Source organism: Podarcis erhardii (genome assembly GCF_964252035.2).
Source record: "Podarcis erhardii genome assembly, chromosome: 7".
Taxonomy (NCBI): Eukaryota; Metazoa; Chordata; class Lepidosauria; order Squamata; family Lacertidae; genus Podarcis; species Podarcis erhardii.
The window spans coordinates 87,815,905-87,843,199 of record NC_138511.1 but is presented as its reverse complement, the minus strand read 5'-3'; the positions used below and the strand labels follow the sequence as shown (position 1 = coordinate 87,843,199).

At 48.7% G+C, this 27,295-nt stretch overlaps 1 protein-coding gene across 1 annotated transcript in view; it reads left to right on the top strand.

Annotated features, from left to right (window-relative positions):
- The window catches only part of SLC8A2 (solute carrier family 8 member A2), a 137,389-nt gene that overhangs the window by 31,640 nt on the left and 78,454 nt on the right, over nucleotides 1-27,295 (top strand). The window contains exon 2 of the mRNA XM_081868774.1: nucleotides 19,726-21,559. Within this exon, the coding sequence (XP_081724900.1) occupies nucleotides 19,755-21,559 (1,805 nt within the window). The 5' untranslated portion in view covers nucleotides 19,726-19,754. The remainder of the gene's footprint in view (nucleotides 1-19,725; nucleotides 21,560-27,295) is intronic.

Below are 27,295 nucleotides of genomic sequence, written 5' to 3'. Positions count from 1 at the left end.
CTCCCATAACAGTGTTGCATTTTATTGCATGGAAACACTGCCATGTTGGAAAATTTGTCAACAGAGCATTACAAGCGCCACTCGCTTAGCTCAAGTACAGCCCCTACCTGGCAGGCAGGATGTCTCAGGAGAGGGGCCCCATCTAAAATCCTGGAAAATTCAGTGTGGATGATGCTAAAGTAGCCACTTACTAACCGAGGGGTAGGCAACCTCAGGCCCGGGGGCCGGATGCGGCCCAATCGCCTTCTCAATCCTGCCTGCGGACAGTCCAGGAATCAGCGTGTTTTTACATGAGTAGAATGTGTCCTATTAATAATAATAATAATAATAATAATAATAATAATAATAATGTATTATTTATAGCCCGTCCATCTGGCTGAGTTTCCCGAGCCACTCTGGGCAGCTCCCAATCGAGTGTTAAAAACAATACAGCATTAAATATTAAAAACTTCCCTAAACAGGGCTGCCTTCAGATGCCTTTTAAAAATAAGATAGCTGCTTATTTCCTTATCTCTGGGTTATTTGTGGGGCCTGCCTGGTGTTTTTACATGAGTAGAATGTGTGCTTTTACTTAAAATGCATCTCTGGGTTATTTGTGGGGCATAGAAATTTGTTCATTCCCCCCCCCAAAAAAAAAATGGTCTGAGAGACAGTGGATGCTTTTGAATTCTGGTGCTGGAGGAGACTCTTGAGAGTCCCATGGACTGCAAGAAGATCAAACCTATCCATTCTGAAGGAAATCAGCCCTGAGTGCTCACTGGAAGGACAGATCCTGAAGCTGAGGCTCCAAGACTTTGGCCACCTCATGAGAAGAGAAGACTCCCTGGAGAAGACCCTGATGTTGGGAAAGATGGAGGGCACAAGGAGAAGGGGACGACAGAGGACGAGATGGTTGGACAGTGTTCTCGAAGCTGCCAGCATGAGTTTGACCAAACTGCGGGAGGCAGTGGAAGACAGGAGGGCCTGGCGTTCTCTGGTCCTGCCTGGCCTCTACTGTGTTCCCCAAACATGGCTCCTGTGGAAAACAATTGCTGCAGAGAAAGGAGCAATGCCTTGCTAGCCTTCTCTGTTCCTGCGAGGCAAGCAGCCTTTGCACAAGATGACCTCGTCTCTGGCTGGAAGAGGTGGAAATTGCTCTTTGGAAATCTGCTCTCGCTGAACTGGTGGCTCAGCTGCTAATGAAGCAGAAGGGATGGTTGGGTGGTGGTGGGGGGGGGAGAGAAAGGGAAGGAGATCAGCTGCCCACCTCCTGAGATTGTTTCCCAAACAGCATCTGTGCTTGGAAGGTGGCTGATAGGCTCCGCTTTGCCGCTTCGACTTCGTACAAAATTGGGTTCTCTGGTCCAATGGCTTTTTCAGCGGGTGGCTTTTGGGGGGGCAGTGGGTGGGTAAGGGGTGTTGCTGCTGAGATCGGCTGCTTTGCCTGCCTCTGAGCTGGGGGCATCTTCATGGCTGCACAATTGGCGGCCAGACACTTCGATCGTGTGCCTCCTGCCACCTGCCATACATTACCAGGGACATGGGAAATGGTGGCTGTTGTCAGGGCGCCAGGAGCAAGGCAGTGGCAATGCTGCTGCTGCTGGTTTGACTTGTGGAAAGAGTGCCCGCTGGATGGGAGAAACTGGCGCTCAGATCTCTGCTTGTCTGACCGAACTCTCTGCATTTCCGACATAGCGATGGGCACCAAATTGAATGGTTTAAGACAGAGGTCAGCAAACCTTTTCAGCAGGGGGCCGGTCCACTGTCCCTCAGACCTTGTGGGGGGCCGGACTATACAGTGGTACCTCTGGTTGTGAACAGGATCTGTTCCGGAGGCCCGTTCTCAACATGAAAAGAGCGCAACCTGCAGCTGCGCATGTGCGCAAGTGTGAGTTGTGATTTGGTGCTTCTGCGCATGTGCGAGCAGCAAAACCCGGAAGTAACCCTTTCCAGTATTTCCGGGTCGCCGAGTCGCCGTGGGACGTAAGCTGAAAGAACGTAACATGAAGCGGACGTAACATGAGGTATGACTGTATTTTGGAGAAAAAAAATGAACAAATTCCTGTGCCCCACAAATAATCCAGAGATGCATTTTAAATAAAAGCACACATTCTACTCATGTAAAAACACGCTGATTCCCGGACTGTCCGCGGGCCAGATTTAGAAGGCGATTGGGTCGGCCCCAGCCTCGGGCCTTAGTTTGCCTAAAGGCAAAGGGACGCTGGCGAACAGCTTCTGGGTCATGTGGCCAGCATGACTAAACTGCTTCCGGTGAACCAGAGCAGCACACGGAAACGCCATTTACCTTCCCGCCGGAGCGGTACCTATTTATCTACTTGCACTTTGACGTGCTTTTGAACTGCTAGGTTGGCAGGAGCTGGGACTGAGCAATGGGAGCTCACCCTGTCGCGGGGATTCGAACCGCCAACCTTCTGATTGTCAAGTCCTAGGCTCTGTCGTTTAACCCACAGCACCACCCGCGTCCCTACCGTTTGCTTACCCATGGTTTAAAAGGGGTAACCAGCTATCTTGTCAGGAAGTCTTTTCCAGGCAGATCCGCACTACACATTTAAAGTGTATTCTGTGCACATTTAAAGCACATGACTCCCCCCTGCAAAGCATCCCAGGAACTGTAGTTTGTTAAGGGTGCTGGAAAGGGTGGCTACAGGGGTGAGGAGATTTCACCCCTCCCATATCCAAGAATCTCCTGACGAGAGGAGGAGCAGTGTTCTGCTTCCTACTTATTCAGCTCCAGCACCAAGTCAGTCAGTCAGTCAGTCAGTCAGTCAGTGTGTCGGAGAGAGAGAGAGAGACTGGGTGTTAGAGATCGTGTGTAGAGATAAGGTTGCTGCTAAGAGCAGCTGCAGACACTCAGTGCAGCATTCATTTATGCTTAGACTTATTTAGCTCTGTATATAGTTTTGTATTATAGTTGTAGTTATAGAATAAAAGAAGATATTCTACAGAGCTGCTCTCTGAGTCGTTTATACTCTGCCAGACTCTGCTATACTCTGCTGTGCGACGACTGTATTGTGGAAGTGAATCCGGTGCTCACAACTCTAAGCTGTGAGTCCACAGCACTTTGACCTGTTCCTCTGAAGAAGGTGGTCTCTGGAAGTGCTACCCAGCTCGCCTAGCCCAGTCGGGGTTGAAGTGCATGAGTCCAGTTGGTGACACTGGCTCAAGGGCGATGCTGACAAGGGGAAGCTACAGTTCCTGGGATTCTTTGGAAGAAGTCAATGTGCTTTCAATGTGCATTGACTATGCTTTAAATATATTGTGTGGATGTGCCCCAGGAACCGGCCTTTTAGTGTTGTGGCACCTGCCCTTGAGGATTACTTCCCTGCAAATATCAGACCTGCGTCATCTCTGTTTCCTTTTTGGAACCTACTGAAGACCTTCCTTTTCCCAACAAGCCCTTTGAGCGGAGATCTTTCTCAGTCTGCGTGGAATTGTTTTGAGGCTGTTTTAAAGATGTTTCTATTGGTTTATTGCTTCTTGTTTGCAATGCTGGCCTCCTTGGAGAGGAAGGCCAGACTAGAAATTCAATTAAAAAGTCAGTTCAGGGAAGATGGGGCTATCATGTAAGGATGTGCATAGACGCGAGGAGAAGAGATCGTTATTGGGGATTATCCTTCCTTCCTCACGTTTGTGCCATTCCTTTGCAACTTAAAGGGGAGGCGCGTAGAGAGGCCAGTTTTTAGCCTTTCACTTTAAGTAACCCAGGATGCTTTAAGGCAGACTAGATTCTCCTGGTATTTCACCCTTTTCTCTCCCTTAAAACAATAATCATGCAAACAATCTTGAAAAAGGTAAAAAACCCTCACATTCATTCAGAATACTTGCTGAATAGTAGGCACCTCCAACCCTCACCCCTCCAGCTGTTTGGTGCAGGCTGTAGCCATGGACATGCTATGTGATCTGATGGTGAATTGGGGGTAAATTTGGGGTGACCCAATGTAAAAATCCTGAGGATCCATGGGCTTTTACCTCCCCCTCCCAGGCAGCCTCTTTTATCTCTAGCCTCCCTTATCTCTCTCCCAATCCCACCGATCAGCTGCTTCCTTTCAACACTCCCTTCCCTCTTGTTTGCCTTAGTGTCTTTTTCTTAGCTGGAACAGTTTTTTGCTTCTCTTTTTCTTCTAATTTCTCTCCTCATTGCTTTAGTCTTCCTGTTTCCCCCTTTTGCAAGTTTGCTGTCTTTCCCTCCCTCCTCCCAGGCAGCCTCCTTTATCTCTAGTGTCCCTTATGTCTCCCCTGATCGGCAAATGATCAGCGGCTTTGTTTCAACACCCCCTTCCCTCTTTCAAAAAAAAAAAAAAAAAAAAAAAGAGCATGATCTGCTTTCCGCCCCTGGGCAATTCAGCTCCAGGGACCACACATTCACTCCGTAAGACACACAGACAGTTCCCCTTACTTTTTAGGAAGAAAAAAGTGCATCTTATGGAGCGAAAAATATGGTAGCTTTGACTGGCCAGGTAAACCAGGTGAGGGGCAGCCGTTGGATCTCAGATCCTCAATGAGTTAGGGACTTCCTCTGCATGCAAAAACAGTGGAGTGACGCAGGCGACAACGGATTGAGCAGATGAGACCAATAGCGGGTCCAATGGTGAAGAAGGTTTCTGCTGTAGAGGGAAGGGAGGGGCAGGTGGGGCTCATCCACTTGGGAAGAGAGCCCAAACAGGAGAAGGAAAACTTTGATCCTAAACCACCACTGCCTTGCGGGAAATCTTTGGGAGAAGAAAAGTCTAAGGCAGGGGTCAGCAACCTTTTTCAGCCGTGGACTGGTCCACCGTCCCTCAGACCATGTGGGGGGTTGGACTATATTTTTTTATTTAGGGGGGAATGAACGAATTCCTGTGCCCCACAAATAACCTAGAGATGCATTTTAAATAAAAGCACACATTCTACTCATGTAAAAACACCAGGCAGGCCCCACAAATAACCCAGAGATGCATTTTAAATAAAAGGACATACAGTGGTGCCCCGCAAGACGAATGCCTCGCAAGACGGAAAACCCGCTAGACGAAAGGGTTTTCCGTTTTGGAGGCGCTTCGCAAAACGAATTTCCCTATGGGCTTGCTTCGCAAGATGAAATGTATTGCGAGTTCCTGCGGTTTTCCCCCCCTCCCCCCCTTTTTCTAAGCCGCTAAGCCGCTTATCAGCTGATCCGCTAAGCCGCTAAAAGCCGCTAAGCCGCTAATAGCGCTAATCCGTCAATGGGCTTGCTTCGCAAGACGAAAAAACCGCTAGACGAAGAGACTCGCGGAACAGATTAATTTCGTCTTGTGAGGCACCACTGTATTCTACTCATGTAAAAACACGCTGATTCCCGGACTGTGTGTGGGCCGGATTGAGAAGGCGATTGGGCCAGAGAAGGCCCTGGGCCTTAGTTTGCCTACCCACGGGCTAAAGAGTAAACCCTACACAAATCGAGACCGGAGTCCCTAAGATGGTTGGATGGCGCCTTGTACGCCTCCTTCTGGCAACTCCTGCAGCCAAGCTGGTGCTAAACGTCTTGCTCTGCTTTCCTTGGGACCACATCAGCCAGGCTAAGAGGGGGGTCTTGTCATCCAGGCAGCCCAGGAACTCCATACACACTGCGCCCCAGGGAAGGTCACTTCGGTGCTGCTAACACAGAGGTTTTCACCCCTGGAGGTGCACTCCATTGCCAACAACAGATGCCAGCAACAGCAACAAATTATTATTATTATTATTATTATTATTATTATTATTAAATTTTATTTATACCCCACCCTCCCCAGCCATGACCAGGCTCAGGGCGGCTAACACCGGTATAAAAACAATTTGATTGAAATACAAATTAAAAACAAGATTAAAACACAACATCAAAACATTAAAATGCAGCTTCATTTCAGTAGGAACTCAAATCAAAAACTTTTTTTGGGATGAAAACATCAAGTCTTCACCAAGGCCAACTATCCAGACTGGTCCTACGTGGGCCAGAAAAAAGCCAGGGAAATCCCCAGATAGGAGTCCCATCACAGAAGGAGAAAGGAAAAAGGAAGAGTTTGCATGGACAAACCTTTCAGGGAGGCATAAGTGACCACTCGAATAATGTCTCACACCACTGTTTTTCCCCAGTGCTTTGCTTCCAGAAAAAAGGTGCTGGTACTGCGCACTGGGCACCACAGTTCAAGAAGGACACTGACAAACTGGAACGTGTCCAGAGGAGGGCAACCAAAATGGTCAAAGGCCTGGAAACGATGCCTTATGAGGAACGGCTAAGGGAGCTGGGCATGTTTAGCCTGGAGAAGAGGAGGTTAAGGGGTGATATGATAGCCATGTTCAAATATATAAAAGGATGTCACATAGAGGAGGGAGAAAGGTTGTTTTCTGCTGCTCCAGAGAAGCGGACACGGAGCAATGGATCCAAACTACCAGAAAAAAGATTCCACCTAAACATTAGGAAGAACTTCCTGACAGTAAGAGCTGTTTGACAGTGGAATTTGCTGCCAAGGAGTGTGGTGGAGTCTCCTTCTTTGGAGGTCTTTAAGCAGAGGCTTGACAACCATATGTCAGGAGTGCTCTGATGGTGTTTCCTGCTTGGCAGGGGGTTGGACTCGATGGCCCTTGGGGTCTCTTCCAACTCTAGGATTCTATGAATACCCCCAGAATAAAAGGCCTGTTTTTCCCCAGCCCAGACTGGCAGTGGCTCTCTCCATCTGCTGACTTGAGAGAGTTGAGACACTTCTAACTGGAGACGTCAGCGGCGGACTGGTCTTGGGGACCTGATGCCGGCAAGACCTGCACTCCGCCACTGAGCTCAGGTCCCTCCCTTGCTCACTTTGGGGCTTGTTGACAGCCTGGCCCCTCGGCCCTCCTGCAGATCCAGACTGGCTGCCCAGCTGAGCGAGGTGCTGATCTCTGCCAGCTCCCGAGGAAGAGCCAGGAAACCTGCTCCTTGCCCACCCGCTTTGCCTCCTTTCCTTTGGAGGGATTCCCCCTCCGGCCTGCAGTAATGAGGCCTCCGGATTTAATGAGGCCCTTAGTCAGCTCTTTGGAGCAGCTGGGAAACCACCAGGCCTGCAGATGCTGAGCTAAGTGCAAAGCTCTCGCCAGTCTGGAGAGGAAAGGGGAATTTAGGGCTGGAGGGTAACAGGGAGGCAGTGGCGGCAGCTGGACAAAGTGCAGGTGGTAAATCCTGTTTAGAAGGCAGCGTCAGAAGCTGCCTTAACACCATCCCATGCCCTTGGTCTGTCCATCTCAGCCTACATAGGGCTACCTTTGAAGGTGACCCGGAAACTACAACTAATCCAGAATGCGGCAGCTAGTCTGGTGACAGGTGCGCTGAGACTACATAACACCCATCTTGAAAGACCTACATTGACTCCCAGTACGTTTCTGAGCCCAATTCAAAGTGCTGGTGCTGACCTTTAAAGCCCTAAACGGCCTCGGCCCAGTATACCTGAAGGAGCGTCTCCACCCCCATCGTTCTGTCCGGACGCTGAGGTCCAGCGCTGAGGGCCTTCTGGCGGTTCCCTCATTGCGAGAAGCAAAGCTACAGAGAACCAGGCAGAGGGCCTTCTCGGTGGTGGCACCTGTCCTGTGGAACGCTCTCCCACCAGATGTCAAAGAGAAAAACAACTACCTCACATTTAGAAGACATCTGAAGGCAGCCCCTCCCAGGCTGGGTGGAAAAAGGCCTGCAAGGCAGGGAGCAGCTCTTCCAGGACTCAAACCCAAGGATGCATCCATGCCCTGGTTATTTTTCTGATGTGATAGGGCCCATCGTGAGAATGTGAAGGGGGGGGGAACCCCCCTCCTTCAAACGATCCTCATGTCACTCGCTTTGTCTTGGGAGAGCCTAATAAGAGCATTCCCACAAATTGAAACCTTTCTAATTGCTCCACGGTGGCGCTGTGTAAGCAGCTTAGCTAACATCCCGGCTATTATATAGGACAACAATCACCGTTAAGAGTCTTTGCTTCCCACTGCCCTGCCCCACCTCTCAGCCTGTTCCAGACGGCCACCCCGGCTAGACCCAAAGCTCCTCACCACTAATCCCATCTTGCCCATCAGCTGAAAGTGCATGGTATGTGCTTGTGTTTACCCAGCTGCAAGATTTCACGACTCTCACTATTTAAGAACTTTCCCCTGTGGCTGCAACAACCTCTTTATAGAATCATAGAATCATAGAATCCTAGAGTTGGAAGAGACCCCAAGGGCCATCGAGTCCAACCCCCTGCCAAGCAGGAAACACCATCAGAGCACTCCTGACATATGGTCGTCAAGCCTCTGCTTAAAGACCTCCAAAGAAGGAGACTCCACCACACTCCTTGGCAGCAAATTCCACTGTCGAACTGCTCTCACTGTCAGGAAGTTCTTCCTAATGTTTAGGTGGAATCTTTTTTCTTGTAGTTTGGATCCATTGCTCCGTGTCCGCTTCTCTGGAGCAGCAGAAAACAACCTTTCTCCCTCCTCTATGTGACATCCTTTTATATATTTGAACATGGCTATCATATCACCCCTTAACCTCCTCTTCTCCAGGCTAAACATGCCCAGCTCCCTTAGCCGTTCCTCATAAGGCATCGTTTCCAGGCCTTTGACCATTTTGGTTGCCCTCCTCTGGACCCGTTCCAGTTTGTCAGTGTCCTTCTTAAACTGTGGTGCCCAGAACTGGACACAGTACTCCAGGTGAGGTCTGACCAGAGCAGAATACAGTGGCACTATTACTTCCCTTGATCTAGATGCTATACTCCTATTGATGCAGCCCAGAATTGCATTGGCTTTTTTAGCTGCCGCGTCACACTGTTGGCTCATGTCAAGTTTGTGGTCAACCAAGACTCCTAGATCCTTTTCACATGTACTGCTCTCAAGCCAGGTGTCACCCATCTTGTATTTGTGCCTCTCATTTTTTTTGCCCAAGTGCAATACTTTACATTTCTCCCTTTAGGTGATGCCGTAGTTCATTTAGACAGGGGTCAGCAGAATACATTACCTTCTTGAAATGTGGGTGCTTTGCCTGCTGAGGGTTGCTCCATCTGACCCAAGTGTGTTCCTGGATGTGGTCCAAAACCCTCTCTTGATTCCCTCGAGGTCACAGAAAGAAGGAAGAAAGGAGATGTTGCTTAGGAAGTGAAGTCAGCTGTCTCCACACCAGCCCTGGATGTTGCTTCTAGGAGACTTTCATCCAGAAGTGCGAATAGGGCACAGCCCCAACAGTCTCAGTCTCATACCCTCCACCATTTCTTCGATGAAAATAGGGACAGCCTATTCAACAACAACAGTTGTATCATTTATACCCTGCCCATCTGACTGGGTTGCCCCAGCCACATTGAGTGGCTTCTGAAACATTGTTTAGTTGTTTAGTCGTGTCCGACTCTTCGTGACCCCCTGGACCAGAGCACGCCAGGCACTCCTGTCTTCCACTGCCTGGTCAAACGCATGCTGGTAGCTTCAAGAACACTGTCCCACCATCTCGTCCTCTGCCGTCCCCTTCTCCTTGTGCCCTCCATCTTTCCCAACATCAGGGTCTTCTCTTCTCTTGAGGTGGCCAAAGTATTGGAGCCTCAGCTTCAGGATCTGTCCTTCCAGTGAGCACTCAGGGCTGATTTCCTTCAGAATGGAGAGGTTTGATCTTCTTGCAGTCCATGGGACTCTCAAGAGTCTCCTCCAGCACCAGAATTCAAAAGCATCCATTCTTCGGCGATCAGCCTTCTTTATGGTCCAGCTCTCACTTCCATACATCACTACTGGGAAAACCATAGCTTTAACTATACGGACCTTTGTTGGCAAGGTGATGTCTCTGCTTTTTAAGATGCTATCTAGGTTTGTCATTGCTTTTCTCCCAAGATGCAGGCGTCTTTTAATTTCGTGACTGCTGTCCATGACTTTATATGTCCGAAACATATAAATGCATACTAAACATTAAAAAACTTCTTCTAAAGGTTGTCATCTCCTTGACATGGTGTCAAGTACGGGAGTTCTCTTCTCTCTTCTGGGGGCTCACCGATAAGAATTAAGGAGCATTTGGTAGATTTATAGTCCTTTTATTTCAGCATTGTGTTACAAGCACAAACAGGCAACCCTCCGCGAGGATATCAGTTGCCTACTATGACTCCTCCCCACTTCCGCAGCATGAAGCGCGCCAATGGGAAGTCCCTCCCTCCCTGCGTCTCCTTTGTTCTCTGACATGCTCAGACCTACGAGTTCGTGGGGAGGGAGGAGGTTCCCCCCACTCTCAATTGTTGTATCACCCAGCTGCTCCCTCCCTTCTGGTTGCTTAGCTACTATCTCATAGCTGGATAGCTCCTCTCTCAGGTGTGCAGCTTCCGTGTCTGCCTGTCTCTCTGCTTTTGGAAATGCTGGATTGGGGGGGGGGGGAGAGAATATTCCCCCTCCTCTTCTTTTAGGAGCTGATCTCCCTGCAATTGCATTCCCCAATCGTCCAATCCTGACCAGCCCCCTGACACATGGGAGTTGCATGATGCCATATGGAGGTCCTCCATTCTGAGGACCTCCATACACTCTGCCCAAGCTTTCACCCTGGGGAGGTCACTTTGGTGCTGCTAACACAGTGGTTCGACTTCACCCCCAGAGGTGCACTCCATTGTCTCTTGAGACAGATGGATGCAAACCACAATATTGCAGTAAAATGATTTTTTGGGGGGTGTCTGTGTGTGCTGATACAGCTCACAAAGTTTGCAAGGGATGTTAGGTGCACCTCTAGCCCTGTGCAAAGCGAGAATGGTGTTGGGGGTCCTATTCGTGTCATGGGCAGTCTTGAGGTCTCGGCAAACACCTGGCTTCACCAACTCCTGGAGCTTTCACTCATCGGATCACAGGAAAATGCTGGCTTCCCAGCCAAAAATCTTTATGTGCACCCTTTCAAGGTACCAGGAAGATGCAAGGATTCGGAAAAGGTGTGGGTGGGAAAAAGATTATTAAAACCACAGCTCATTTGATGGATAGCCTCTGCTCTGCCCCTGCTGCCCCAGCCAGTGTTCCAAGGGAGAATGCACCCCCCTCACGACTCGGCCTCCTGAGGTCACCTGTCAGGCTGCTGGGCTGCAGCTTGGCAAGCCGTTTCCCCGAGATTTGATTGTGGAGCCATTGCTCCTGGCTCCCATCTGTGACTCCTGGAAGGTGCCAGCAAGCGACAGCAACCTGGGAAAGCTTCGACTAGCCAGCTAAACCAGGTGAGGGTAGCTAACGGGTCTCAAACCTTTGGTGAGTTAGGAACGTCCCCTGGATACAAAAACAGGCTCTTGCTGTCAGAAACGTCTTCCTGTTCTTTAGTTGGAATCACCTTCCTTACAACTTGAATCCCTTGGTTTGGGTTCCTCCTCTGGAGCATCAGAAAACAAACTTGTCCCACCTTCCGTGACTGATGGGATAGCTCAGTTGGTAGAGCAGGAGACTCTTAATCTCAGGGTTGTGAGTTCAGGCCCCACATTGGGCCAAAGATTCCTGCATTGCAGAGGGTTGGGCACTCTACAATTCCATGATTCTATGTGACAGCCCTTCAGATATCTGAAGATGACTACCATATATGTCTGGGACGTGGGTGACATTGTGGTCTAAACCACAGAGCCTAGGACTTGCCGATCAGAAGGTCGGTGGTTCGAATCCCCGCGACGGGGTAAGCTCCTGTTGCTCGGTCCCTGCTCCTGCCAACCTAACAGTTCAAAAGCACGTCAAAGTGGAAGTAGATAAATAGGTACCACTCTGGCGGGAAGGTAAACGGCGTTTCCGTGCACTGCTCTGGTTCACCAGAAGCGGCTTAGTCATGCTGGCCACATGACCCGGAAAACCTGTTTGCGGACAAACGTCGGCTTCCTTGGCCAGTAAAGTGAGATGAGTGCTGCAACCCCAGAGTCGTCCGCGACTCGACTTAATTGTCAGGGGTCCTTTACCTTTTAGCATATATGTCCAGCACTGCTAAATCAAACCTGGGCTTCTGGGAAACTGTGGATCTTCGAGATGTTTCTGGACCACACCTATTGCCAGCCCTGAGTGTTGGCCGTATTCACTGGGGCTGCTGAGAGCTGGATCAGATGAACTTCTGGAGGCAACCAGGTCCTCTTGACTCTGATGCCCACAGAGGCCACTTAGAAAGGCAGGGCAGAAAATGCTGCAGGCTGCTTATAATAGGAGCTCATTGTACCTTTTGCCCCATGCTTTCTAGACACAGGGCTGCACTTTCCTGGTTTGCGTCCATCTCCTTCTCCCCCCAGCTGAGTTCCCCAGGAAAGCCCACTCTTCAACACCCCACTCTTTAACACTTGGGAATTGTCTACACTTCCACTTATCCTTAGAAAGCAAGTGTCCAAGTTGTTTCCTGCTTAATCCACACTTTCTAGGCTCGGGTCCAAGTGGTTTCCCCCCTTTGCCTCACTCCTTTCCCAGGGAAAACCTGCTCTTTAGCTCTAAACGGTAGCAATCCAGAGGAAACCCAAATGGCTGTTTGCTCCGATTGAGCACTAAAGAGCATTTTCCCCCAAGAGGAGAGGTGGAGCAGCCCTGAGTCGGAACAAATGGCATTTTGGGTTTACCGCAGATAGCCTTTGCTCCGATTCGGCAGCAAATAACTCTTTTTGTGCAGGGAAAGCACTGAGGCAGAGAGAGAGAGAGAGAGAGACCTCTGCTGAGAAATGCAGAGCAAAGGTACACGTGGACAAGTCCTTATTGCATTCAAAAAAAAGAAAGAAGCCCAGCAGCTGGAATATCCTGCAGCCAATGGAGCTGGAGGAAGATGAAATTCTCCCAGGCAGGGCTTATTTCAGTGATGCTGGCAGAGCAGCTGAGTCAAGGAAAAACCCTCTCTGGGGTCTGGAGGCCAGGAACGGAAAGAGCCCACGGTGCCGTGTGAAGAGAATATCAAAGACTGCAGCGGAGGCTTGCCAGGAATACAGGAACGGCTTTTGTGGAGCCCAGGAGCCTGACAAGAGGTGGGGGGGGGAGGAGTGATAGTGGAAGTGCGTTTGTGTGTGTGGCAAGCAGAGACTGCACAGGGAGAAGGAGACCTCAGAGTCTCTGTGCGGCTGCTCCTTGCATCTAGGGTTGCCATCTCTCCCCCCTGCCGCCCGTCATGCTGTTCCTGTGTCTTTTTCAGCGGCCTAGCATGCTGAAGACCAAGCAGTTGAAGATTAAGAACACAATAAGAGCCTCTGCAGTTTCAGGCCAGTGGCCCACCTAGTGCAGCATCCCGTTTGCATACCTTCCAAAAAACGTCCTGAAATATACTCAGAGTCGAGAGTGGATTTCACGCTCTTTATTCAGCTCATAGTGGTGAGGAGGGAATGGAAGTCCCTCAAAGTATCTGGTTTATATACATTATTTACACAATGGGCTGCACGTGACTGGCTAATTCCGGAATTCTCCTGTAGGCCAATCAGGTTGTGGATTCACTTCTATCTGGAGCTGGATTGGGTGGCTCCTGCCGACCAATCATACTGCTGCATTGTTCTAGGACCAATCAGACTGCTGCAGTTTGGATCTTATTCAACTCAGTACATAACACTTCCCTATACAGGGCTGCCTTCAAAGGTCTTCTAGCAGATGACACAACCTTGATGGCAGAAAGTGAGGAGGAACTAAAGAACCTTTTAATGAGGGTGAAAGAGGAGAGCACAAAATAGGGTCTGAAGCTCAACATCAAAAAAACGAAGATCATGGCCACTGGTCCCATCACCTCCTGGCAAATAGAAGGGGAAGAAATGGAGGAAGTGAGGGATTTTACTTTCTTGGGCTCCATGATCACTGCAGATGGTGACAGCAGTCACGAAATTAAAAGACGCCTGCTTCTTGGGAGAAAAGCAATGACAAACCTAGACAGCATCTTAAAAAGCAGAGACATCACCTTGCCGACAAAGGTCCATATAGTAAAAGCTATGGTTTTCCCAGTAGTGATGTATGGAACTGGCAGATGTGATCTCAGAACCACTGGCAGTCATCTTTGAGAATTCCTGGAGAACAGGCCAAGTCCTGGCAGACTGGAGGAGGGCAAATGTTGTCCCTATTTTCAAAAAGGGGAAAAGAGAGGACCCAAATAATTCCCGCCCAGTCAGTCTGACATCAATACCAGGGAAGATTCTGGAGCAGATCATTAAGCAAACAGTCTGTGAGCACCTAGAAAGGAATGCTGTGATCACCAATAGTCAGCATGGATTTCTGAAAAATAAGTCATGTCAGACTAACCTGATCTCATTTTTTGACAGAATTACAACCCTGGTAGATGAAGGGAATGCAGTGGATGTAGCCTACCTTGATTTCAGCAAGGCATTTGACAAGGTGCCCCATGATATTCTTGTAAAGAAGCTGGTAAAATGCGGTCTTGACAATGCTACCACTCAGTGGATTTGTAACTGGCTGACTGACCGAACCCAAAGGGTGCTCATCAATGGTTCCTCTTCATCCTGGAGAAGAGTGACTAGTGGGGTGCCACAGGGTTCTGTCTTATTCAACATCTTTATCAACGACTTAGATGATGGACTCAAGGGCATCCTGATCAAATTTGCAGATGACACCAAACTGGGAGGGGTGGCTAACACCCCAGAGGACAGGATCACACTTCAAAACGACCTTGACAGATTAGAGAACTGGGCCAAAACAAACAAGATGAATTTTAACAGGGAGAGATGTAAAGTATTACACTTGCCCCCCCCCCAAAATGAGAGGCACAAATATAAGATGTGTGACACCTGGCTTGAGAGCAGTACATGTGAAAAGGATCTAGGAATCTTGGTTGACCACAAACTTGACATGAGCCAACAGTGTGACGCGGCAGCTAAAAAAGCCAATGCAATTCTGGGCTGCATCAATAGGAGTATTGCATCTAGATCAAGGGAAGTAATAGTGCCACTGTATTCTGCTCTGGTCAGACCTCACCTGGAGTACTGTGTCCAGTTCTGGGCACCACAGTTCAAGAAGGACACTGACAAACTGGAACGGGTCCAGAGGAGGGCAACCAAAATGGTCAAAGGCCTGGAAACGATGCCTTATGAGGAACGGCTAAGGGAGCTGGGCATGTTTAGCCTGGAGAAGAGGAGGTTAAGGGGTGATATGATAGCCATGTTCAAATATATAAAAGGATGTCACATAGAGGAGGGAGAAAGGTTGTTTTCTGCTGCTCCAGAGAAGCGGACACGGAGCAATGGTTCCAAACTACAAGAAAGAAGATTCCACCTAAACATTAGGAAGAACTTCCTGACAGTAAGAGCTGTTCGCCAGTGGAATTTGCTGCCAAGGAGTGTGGTGGAGTCTCCTTCTTTGGAGGTCTTTAAGCAGAGGCTTGACAACCATATGTCAGGAGTGCTCTGATGGTGTTTCCTGCTTGGCAGGGGGTTGGACTCGATGGCCCTTGTGGTCTCTTCCAACTCTATGATTCTATGATTCTATGATTCTACGAATGTCTGCTAACACTTCAAGCTGCCACGAAGGGCACAAGCTCAGAGGCGGATTGAAAGGTTGGCAATTGAGAGTTGTGCAATTGACGCCGGCCTGTCCATGCAGTGGGATTTTCTGCATTCTTCCTTGGGAGGAAAAGGCACCCAGGTTTTTCTCCGTTTTCTGCACTTCCAACCCACTCCCTCCCGGGAAAGGTTGGAGCTGTGAGAATTATGCAAAAGCTACTGCTACATCCAGCAAGCTTCTCTCCTTCCTCGCTCAACTAGAGATAATTGAATCAGCCACCTGCCCTCTGTTACGGCATCTAAAGAGACTTGACCCCGGCGGGTTAGCTGGAAAATCTCTGTTGGAAGTCCTTGTTCATTCCCACTCTGGCGGAATATAGGGAGTAAATTAGAGGGAGCCGCACATCATAATTGACCAGGGGGCAGAGATGAGAGAGAGACAGACAGAAAGAGAGAGTTAATCCAGCCAGTCTATGAAGGCACTAAGGTTTTCAGGGGGCACTTTTGTGCGCCAGATTATAATTTCAACTGTGCATTTTATAGCCAGAAGAATAAAATCCAGGGGCGCTCACCATGGCTCCAGTTTGTGAGAGAGATGTTCAGCAAAAGGTAAAGGGACCCCTGACCATTAGGTCCAGTTGTGGCCGACTCTGGGGTTGAGGCAGTCCCTTTACCTTTACTGTGCCCGGGCTCAATATTAACATGTGTGCGCGCACACGCAAAATACTGAGGACACCTGCAAACTACACATTCTAATGTGCCATTAAGTCCCACGTGTTGCAACTTACTTTAGGTGGCAGGTGACTCATTGTTTTACACAGGTGCCAAGAGGGCGTGAGCTTTGTCTAGGCCACGCTATGACTTCATGTCTAGAGCGGAATTTGAACTCAGATCTCCCCGCCCTCTGTGGCTGAAGAAGCAAGCCTTTGCTGTATGCAGCCTCCCTCCCCCCCTCTTGCTTTTCTGCAATCCGTGCCTGGTGTTTTTCAGCCTTCGTTCTGTTTGGGAATTAAAAATAGAAATAGATTTTCTCTCGCCCAGGAGGTTGGTGAATGGAACTAGGCCTGTATGTGGGCTGTCGCTGGTAGGATCCGTCTGTTCTGCTGAAGGGTCCAACGCAGGAGGAGAGGCAGTCTGGGGTGGGGGCAGGGAAGCAATGTTCTCCAAGCTGGCGTGGGGAGAGGGGTTTGATTGAAACAAAAGCCTGCAGTGGTCTCAGAGCAAAACAGTTTCTTCCCAGAGTTTTCCTTGGAAGTGTGCTTGCCACACTGCCCAGGAGAGATAAAAAGGTCCAGGTCTGATCCTGGACCTTTCTAACCCCTTCTGCAAGAACTCAGCTGGTTAGAGTGTGGTTCCGGTAACGCCAAAGTTGCAGGTACAATCCCCATTTGGGAGAGCTGCATATTGCTGCATTGCAGGGGGTTGGACGCGGGTGGCACTGTGGTCTAAACCACTGAGCCTCTTGGGCTTGCCGATCAGAAGGTCAGCGGTTCGAATCCACACGATGGAGTGAGCTCTTGTTGCTCTGTCCCAGCTCCTGCCAACCTAGCAGTTCGAAGCACACAAGTGCAAGTAGATAAATAGGTACCACTGCGGTGGGAAGGTAAACGGCATTTCCGTGCACTCTGGTTTCCGTCACGGTGTCCTGTTGCGCCAGAAGCGGTTTAGTCCTGCTGGCCACGTGACCCGGAAAGCTGTCTGTGGACAAATGCCGGCTCCCTCGCCCTGAAAGCGAGATGAGCGCCGCAACCCCAGAGTCGCCTTTGACTGGACTTAACCATCCAGGGTTCCTTTGTTTTTGTTGTTGTTGTTTAGTCATTTAGTCATGTCCGACTCTTTGTGACCCCATGGACCAGAGCACACCAGGCACTCCTGTCTTCCACTGCCTCCCGCAGTTTGGTCAAACTCATGCTGGCAGCTTCGAGAACACTGTCCAGCCATCTTGTCCTCTGTCATCCCCTTCTCCTTGTGCCCTCCATCTTTCCCAACATCAGGGTCTTTTCCAGGGAGTCTTCTCTTCTCATGAGGTGGCCAAAGTCTTGGAGCCTCAGCCTCAGAATCTGTCCTTCCAGGGAGCACTCAGGGCTGATTTCCTTCAGAATGGAGAGGTTTGATTTTCTTGCAGTCCATGGGACTCTCAAGAGTCTCCTCCAGCACCAGAATTCAAAAGCATCAATTCTTTGGCGATCAGCCTTCTTTGTGGTCCAGCTCTCACTTCCATACATCACTACTGGTCTTGTAGTCCTACTAGCGTAATTTGTTGGTTACAGTTGCTCTTCGAATAATTCGTATATTTCTTCCAATCGTCTGTGAATCTCTGGTCCCGCAGGTTTCGAATCCTTCCTGTCATTTTGTCCAATTCTGCATAGTCCATTAATTTTATTTGCCATTCTTCTTTCGTCGGCACCTCGTCTTGTTTCCATTTATGGGCTAACAATACTCTTGCTGGACCTAATAGGTATCTCAAGCCATTTGACCACGTTGTCATGCAACCAGTCCATGCAGAATGTAGGCAACCTATATATAGAAATGAGCAAACTAGTGATATTTTAGGGAGCAGGCTAGCAGGCAGGCTCCCATGACTTACATCATAGGAGCCTACACAACACAAAACACTTGCTGTATGTTGTTTTTTATCTTATATTTTGGAAATGTACATCCAGGTTTTTTTTCCTTTAAATTTTTTTGGGGCCCCCAAGAGAGCAGGGCCCTAAGCTAGAGTTTGTTTAGCTTATATGTAAATTTGGCACTGGCTGGATGCAGAGCACTGGCCATTCTGGCTAGTAGCCATCGATAGCCCTCTCTGTCATACATTTGTCTAATCCTCATTTAAATCTGTCCAATCGGTGGCTGCCGCTGGCTCCGCCGTTCCAGGTTCCTGCTATGCTGTTATGTACTGAGTTGAATAGGATCCAAAATGCAGCAGTCTGATTGGTCCTAGAACAATAGGATTCAGAATGCAGCAGTCTGATTGGTCCTAGAACAATAGGACCCAGAATGCAGCAGTCTGATTGGTCCGCAGGAGCCACCCAATCCAGCCCCAGGTGGAAGTGAATCCACAACCTGATTGGCCTACAGGAGAATCCCGGAATTAGCCAATCACGTGGGTCCCATTGTGTAAATAATGCATATAAAGCAGATATTGTGGGGGAATTTCCATTCCTCCTCACCACTATGAGCTGAATGAAGAGCATGAAATCTACTCTTGACTCCGAGTATATTTTATATGCGCTGCGTGAAGAAGCCCTGAACCTTCCAAGATTCTGCTTCGTCGGATCTCCACAAATTCTGGCGTCATGAAAGGAAGCTTTTATCCATCCACTTTCTCCACGTCACACAGCAATTCAATCACGTCTACCATCTCCCCCTTTGCTCCCCCTTTCTCTAAATCCAAAAAACACTGCAACTTTCCCCCATGAGGGACTTGCTCCACCCCTGACCGTTTTGCTTGCCCTTTCCTAAAGCTTTTCCAGCTCTTCAGTACCCTTTTTGAGGCGAGGCGACCAGAACCCTACAGTATTCGAAGTGCGGTCACACCATAGATTTGTATAAGGGCATTACGCTATCGGCAGTTTTATTTTCAGTTCCTTTCCTAATGATCCCTAAGTAAGTATGTGTTGGAAGCCTCCCAGAGTGGCTGGGGCAACCCAGCCAGATAGGTGGGGTATAAATAATAAAGTTATTATTATTATTATTATTAAGGAAGGACTGTTTCCGAGTAGTCAGGCATGTGTTTTGCAAAGGGTCCCAGGATAATCGTATGGTGGATTATGGTGGATAATTAATAATAATAATAATAATAATAATAATAATAATAATAATAATTTTGTTATTAACTGATAACAGTAACTGATGCAGGCAGGAATAGGAGCAAAGTTTCCCACTGCCTTCCCTTTAGGGTTGTGTTTGTGTGTGTGAATTCAATTCAGTTTGAGAATACACCTAATTTGCACTTTCTGAAGCAATCTGCAAATTGAAAGAGCGCCGTTCTTCAAAATGTGCGCTTCTGCAAATTTTGCAAGGCAGCTCTGCCACCAAGCCAGGCGCACAACAATGCATATACTAGATAAGGGTGCATATACCTTGGTTTTGGGTAAAGAATTTTTATTCCGCTTTCTCATGTATGTAAAACAGAGATAACAGTTAGAGCAAATCAGATAGCTCAGTTGGTAGAGCATGAGACTCTTAATCTCAGGTTCGTGGGTTCGAGTACCACTGATACATCATCTCCATATAAGTCTCCTTCAATGCACAGCATGCTGTAAATTTTAAATCCTCCTTCCATAGCTTTTCCCAATGTGAAAATTCTGTGTTCTTGAATTTCATAATGTCATGTATCTAAAAGTGACTATCCCTCGCTGTCTTTCAGATCCTGTTGGCCTGAACTGCCAGAAGAGGATGTTGCCGTCGCATTGGGGGTGGTGGCTGACCTCTTGCACTTTCGCCAAAGTCTTGGTGGCCTCGGCCGTCTTCGCCGAGAACGCCTCCTGGGCCGGAGCCTACGATGCCGAGACAAAGTTCAATGGCAGCTGCGAAGGGTCCAACAAATGTCAACCAGGAGTGTTGCTCCCCGTCTGGCAGCCGGACAACCCATCCTTCGGCGACAAGGCTGCCAGAGCCATCGTCTACTTCGTTGCCATGATGTACATGTTCCTTGGAGTCTCCATCATCGCCGACCGCTTCATGGCATCCATCGAGGTCATCACCTCCAAGGAGAAGGAGATCACTATCACCAAGTCCAACGGTGAGACCAGCATTGGAACCGTGAGGATCTGGAACGAGACAGTCTCCAACCTCACCCTGATGGCTTTGGGTTCGTCGGCGCCAGAGATCCTCCTCTCGGTGATTGAGGTCTGCGGCCACAACTTCCAAGCCGGTGAGTTGGGTCCTGGCACCATCGTGGGCAGCGCGGCCTTCAACATGTTTGTGGTCATTGCCGTGTGCGTCTACGTTATCCCCAACGGCGAGAGCCGCAAGATCAAGCACCTGAGGGTGTTCTTCGTCACAGCTTCCTGGAGCATCTTCGCCTACATCTGGTTGTACCTGATCTTGGCGGTCTTCTCGCCAGGGATCGTGCAAGTGTGGGAAGCCTTGCTGACCCTCGTCTTCTTCCCGGTCTGTGTGGTCTTTGCCTGGATGGCGGACAAGCGCCTGCTCTTCTACAAGTACGTCTACAAGAGGTATCGGGCGGATCCTCGCAGCGGCATCATCATCGGCACCGAGGGCGAGTTCCCCAAGGGGATAGAGATGGACGGCAGCTTCGTGGGCAATGACCACCGGGAGAGCGTCTTTGTGGATGGGAGCGCGGCCTCGGTGGCCCCGCTCCCCATCACCACCCAGGAGGAGAAGGAGCTGGACGAGAGCCGCAAGGAGGTCATTCAGATCCTCAAAGACCTCAAGCAGAAGCACCCGGACAAGGAGCTGGACCAGTTGGTTGAGATGGCCAACTATTACGCCCTGTTGCACCAGCAGAAAAGCCGGGCTTTCTACCGCATCCAGGCCACACGGATGATGACAGGGGCGGGGAACATCCTCAAGAAGCACGTCTCCGAGTTCTCCAAGAAGTCCGTGAATCTGCTGGAGGTGCCTTCAGAAGCAGAGGCAGAAGAGAACTACAGCAAGATCTTCTTCGAGCCCTACATGTACCACTGCCTGGAGAACTGCGGCTCGGTCACGTTGACTGTGGCTTGCCAGCAGGGCGGCGACACCTACAACACCTTCTACGTGGACTACAAGACGGAGGACGGCTCGGCCAAGGCGGGCTCTGACTATGAGTTCAGCGAGGGGACGCTGATCTTCAAGCCTGGTGAGACGCAGAAAGAGCTGAAGATTGGCATCATCGACGACGACATCTTTGAGGAAGATGAGCACTTCTTCGTCCGGCTGCTCAACCTGCGGGTGGGGGATGCCGAGGGCATGTTTGAGTCCGATTCGGCTGACCACCCCAAGGGCAGGCTCGTGGCACCGCTGGTGGCCACCGTGACCATTTTGGACGACGACCACGCCGGCATCTTCACCTTCCAGGATAAACTATTGAGGGTCAGTGAGTGCCAAGGGACCCTGGAGGTCAAGGTCATCCGCAGCTCGGGGGCCCGTGGGACGGTCATGGTCCCCTACCAGACGGTGGAAGGGACGGCGCGAGGAGGGGGAGTGGACTACGAAGACTCTTGCGGGGAGCTGGAGTTCAAAGATGACGAAACAGTGTAAGTAAACAATGCTGCTTCTTTCCTTGCTTGTTCAATGTATTTTTTTAAAAAAATTAATTTGGTTTTACATATTTAAATTTATAATCATATCGCAACACATCCAAAGTTACAAGATTCCTCTCCTCCAAATCTCTGTACTTTCCCCCTTCCCCTCTGTGGGTTCTGTTGTTAAACCTTTTCTACTGCGTCTCTCTCTTTTTAATAATCCAAATTTTTATAACTCCATTGTATCCATAGTTCTTGTTATACCATGAGTGTTATTGCAGTCCTGCTAACGTTTTCAACTGCTTACAGTGGTCTTCAAGATAAATTATAATTCCCCCCCATTGCCTTTTTAAAATTTCGGTCTTCCTGGCTCCTAAGCTTTCTGGTCATTTTTGCCATTTCAGCATAGTCCATCAACTTTGTTTACCACTCTTTTCTGGTAGGGACTTTATATTCTTTCCATCTCTGGGACAATAACATCTGCGCAGCTGTCATCGCATACATGACAAGTCTTTTCTGCTCCCTTAGAATTTCAGCACCTACAATTCCTAATAGAAAAGCCTCTGCGCTATATATATATATATATATATATATGCTTTCGTAGATTTTCACGGGTACAGGAATGCAGGTTTTGGTGTCCTCGGGTGTCTTCCCGTGTAAAAGTTGGGGTGTCTAGGCGACGTTTCGACGAGGTCTCACTCGTCATCTTCAGGCCGGTGCTTTCGGCTTCTTGTTACTGGAACAGAGCAGGATCTCAGTGTTTGAGTTCCTATAAATACTGTAGAGGGGGTGTGGTGTATAGCCTCCAATGTTCTGGGCAGAGAGGAAGTTCCCAGGCTAGTGTGCCTTTTCTTCTTTTGTTCCTTAATTACTTGAGAGATATCTTGAGTGATTTCTTGAGTGATATCCTGAGTACCACTTAGGTGGGTCATTAGGTGTGGATTAGTTGTTAAAGTCTTTGTGTCTTGACCTCTTGAACTTTGTGAAGAGTTTTCCTGAGAAGATGGCTGTACTGTACTTAGTTGTGCTCTGGCTTGGCTTCGTGTATAGGGGCGAGCTGTGGTTTTGTGGCTTGTGTCAGCCAGATCTGTGTAGGGATTGCAGGGGGGTGCAGCATCCGAACCAAGGGATCTATGAAATACCCTGCAAAGTCTGCCCAGCCACGTACATTGGACAAACAAACAGACGAATAAATGCACGTATCGCAGAACACAAGAATGCCGTCAAAAAAGAAGAAAAAACTTCCTCTCTTTTCCAACACATGAAAGAAACAGGACACGAAATTAATTTTGCAGATTCCAAATTGCTCTTTAACACGGAACATCACCACAAGAGAATAATCATAGAAGCCATCGAGATAGAGAAACACCCTCACAACATGAACAAGCGTGACGACACATCCCGCTTGCCAGACATCTGGAAATTAGCCCTCCCCACAAAAACTGACACCAGATCCAGAGGCACACAGAACGCCAACACCAATCAACCACACCAGACCCAAACCCAGACCCTCTCCACAGATGAATTACAGACACCATCCAGTAGCCAATCCATGGTGGCACCTCCGGATGCTGCACCCCCCTGCAATCCCTACACAGATCTGGCTGACACAAGCCACAAAACCACAGCTCGCCCCTATACACGAAGCCAAGCCAGAGCACAACTAAGTACAGTACAGCCATCTTCTCAGGAAAACTCTTCACAAAGTTCAAGAGGTCAAGACACAAAGACTTTAACAACTAATCCACACCTAATGACCCACCTAAGTGGTACTCAGGATATCACTCAAGAAATCACTCAAGATATCTCTCAAGTAATTAAGGAACAAAAGAAGAAAAGGCACACTAGCCTGGGAACTTCCTCTCTGCCCAGAACATTGGAGGCTATACACCACACCCCCTCTACAGTATTTATAGGAACTCAAACACTGAGATCCTGCTCTGTTCCAGTAACAAGAAGCCGAAAGCACCAGCCTGAAGATGACGAGTGAGACCTCGTCGAAACGTCGCCAAGACACCCCAACTTTTACACGGGAAGACACCCGAGGACACCAAAACCTGCATATATATATATATATATATATATATATGCTTTCGTAGATTTTCACGGGTACAGGAATGCAGGTTTTGGTGTCCTCGGGTGTCTTCCCGTGTAAAAGTTGGGGTGTCTAGGTGACGTTTCGACGAGGTCTCACTCGTCATCTTCAGGCTGGTGCTTTCGGCCTCTTGTTACTGGAACAGAGCAGGATCTCAGTGTTTGAGTTCCTATAAATACTGTAGAGGGGGTGTGGTGTATAGCCTCCAATGTTCTGGGCAGAGAGGAAGTTCCCAGGCTAGTGTGCCTTTTCTTCTTTTGTTCCTTAATTACTTGAGAGATATCTTGAGTGATTTCTTGAGTGATATCCTGAGTACCACTTAGGTGGGTCATTAGGTGTGGATTAGTTGTTAAAGTCTTTGTGTCTTGACCTCTTGAACTTTGTGAAGAGTTTTCCTGAGAAGATGGCTGTACTGTACTTAGTTGTGCTCTGGCTTGGCTTCGTGTATAGGGGCGAGCTGTGGTTTTGTGGCTTGTGTCAGCCAGATCTGTGTAGGGATTGCAGGGGGGTGCAGCATCCGGAGGTGCCACCATGACCCTCTCCACAGATGAATTACAGACACCATCCAGTAGCCAATCCATGGTGGCACCTCCGGATGCTGCACCCCCCTGCAATCCCTACACAGATCTGGCTGACACAAGCCACAAAACCACAGCTCGCCCCTATACACGAAGCCAAGCCAGAGCACAACTAAGTACAGTACAGCCATCTTCTCAGGAAAACTCTTCACAAAGTTCAAGAGGTCAAGACACAAAGACTTTAACAACTAATCCACACCTAATGACCCACCTAAGTGGTACTCAGGATATCACTCAAGAAATCACTCAAGATATCTCTCAAGTAATTAAGGAACAAAAGAAGAAAAGGCACACTAGCCTGGGAACTTCCTCTCTGCCCAGAACATTGGAGGCTATACACCACACCCCCTCTACAGTATTTATAGGAACTCAAACACTGAGATCCTGCTCTGTTCCAGTAACAAGAAGCCGAAAGCACCAGCCTGAAGATGACGAGTGAGACCTCGTCGAAACGTCGCCAAGACACCCCAACTTTTACACGGGAAGACACCCGAGGACACCAAAACCTGCATATATATATATATATATATATATATATGCTTTCGTAGATTTTCACGGGTACAGGAATGCAGGTTTTGGTGTCCTCGGGTGTCTTCCCGTGTAAAAGTTGGGGTGTCTAGGTGACGTTTCGACGAGGTCTCACTCGTCATCTTCAGGCTGGTGCTTTCGGCCTCTTGTTACTGGAACAGAGCAGGATCTCAGTGTTTGAGTTCCTATAAATACTGTAGAGGGGGTGTGGTGTATAGCCTCCAATGTTCTGGGCAGAGAGGAAGTTCCCAGGCTAGTGTGCCTTTTCTTCTTTTGTTCCTTAATTACTTGAGAGATATCTTGAGTGATTTCTTGAGTGATATCCTGAGTACCACTTAGGTGGGTCATTAGGTGTGGATTAGTTGTTAAAGTCTTTGTGTCTTGACCTCTTGAACTTTGTGAAGAGTTTTCCTGAGAAGATGGCTGTACTGTACTTAGTTGTGCTCTGGCTTGGCTTCGTGTATAGGGGCGAGCTGTGGTTTTGTGGCTTGTGTCAGCCAGATCTGTGTAGGGATTGCAGGGGGGTGCAGCATCCGGAGGTGCCACCATGACCCTCTCCACAGATGAATTACAGACACCATCCAGTAGCCAATCCATGGTGGCACCTCCGGATGCTGCACCCCCCTGCAATCCCTACACAGATCTGGCTGACACAAGCCACAAAACCACAGCTCGCCCCTATACACGAAGCCAAGCCAGAGCACAACTAAGTACAGTACAGCCATCTTCTCAGGAAAACTCTTCACAAAGTTCAAGAGGTCAAGACACAAAGACTTTAACAACTAATCCACACCTAATGACCCACCTAAGTGGTACTCAGGATATCACTCAAGAAATCACTCAAGATATCTCTCAAGTAATTAAGGAACAAAAGAAGAAAAGGCACACTAGCCTGGGAACTTCCTCTCTGCCCAGAACATTGGAGGCTATACACCACACCCCCTCTACAGTATTTATAGGAACTCAAACACTGAGATCCTGCTCTGTTCCAGTAACAAGAGGCCGAAAGCACCAGCCTGAAGATGACGAGTGAGACCTCGTCGAAACGTCGCCTAGACACCCCAACTTTTACACGGGAAGACACCCGAGGACACCAAAACCATATATATATATATATATATATATATATATATATATATATATATAATAAACATTATTTTAAACGCCCTCCCCAATTCATTATACAGTGGTACCTCTGGTTGCAAACAGGATTCGTTCCGGAGGCCCATTCGTAACATGAAAAGAACACAACCCGCAGCGGCGCGTCTGCAAACGCGTGGTTTGCAATTCGCCGCTTCTGCGCATGCGCGTGACGTCATTTTGTGCTTCTGTGCATGGAAGTAACCCTTTCCGGTACTTCCGGGTCGCCGCGGGACTTAACCTGAAAGAACGTAACATGAAACGGACATAACATGTGGTATGACTGTCTATCATTTCCCAGAATACTTTTAGTTATTTATTTTTCCCTCCTGGGTCTGTAAAATCAAGGCAGACAGGTTGGAATTGAATTATTTAACTGTTTCCCAGCACACCACGAGCCTTTGCGGAGCAGGTCCCTGCTTACGGGGGAGGATGCCTGGGGGTGTTAAACAGCATTGGGGACGAGGTGGTATCCTGTGCCTGCCCATAGCACGCCATCCGGGGCCCAAAGGCCTTCACTTAATGCTGTTCTCTGAAGCCAACCCAGGATATAGAGTCCGGATCCCCGTGAAACTTTGCCTCCCTATACTCACCCCACTAAGTCGGCTCAAATGGGTATCGAAAGGTGCTGAGTGGTCAAGTGGGAGGCCGGACTATATTTTGGGGGGGAAATGAACGAATTCCTGTGCCCCACAAATAACCAAGAGATGCATTTTAAATAAAAGCACACATTCTGCTCATGTAAAAACACCAGGCAGGCCCCGCACATAACCCAGAGATGCATTTTAAATCAAAGGACACATTCTACTCATGTAAAAACACGCTGATTCCCAGACCGTTCGCGGGCTGGATTGAGAAGGCGATTGGGCCGGATCCGGTCCCCGGGTCTTAGTTTGCCTACTCATGCATTGACCACACACGGAATCCCCTAAGTCGCATGTCCCACAATGTCTTTCTCCACAGTTTTCACTTCCTTCGACCCCCTGCCCGCCCCAAATGCTAAAAGCTAAGCTGGGGGCAGATTAACAAAGCGATCAAGAGCTCTGGTTTCTTTTACTTTTTCATTTAAAACGATCCCTTCTCCGGGCTGGTCAAGACTCACCCCCCCAGTCGCCCCATAATTAAAAATATAGACATTTTATTAGATCAAGTGAGAGAGAGAGGAGGGCTGCAATTTTATTCATTACACCTTTAAGAGAAATTTCGTCTGAAAAGCTTTCCTCCGAACTGGCACTCCATAAATTAAAGTAATAATTTTGAACTGCCTTTTCCTAGGCGTCTATCCAAACATTTTAGGGGTGTGTGTGTGTGAGAGAGAGAGAGCGAGAGAGCGAGAGAGAGCACTTGTTTTAAAGGCTGGGACTGGAGCCAAATGAACTGAGTGAGAAAGTTGAGACTCCCCTTCTT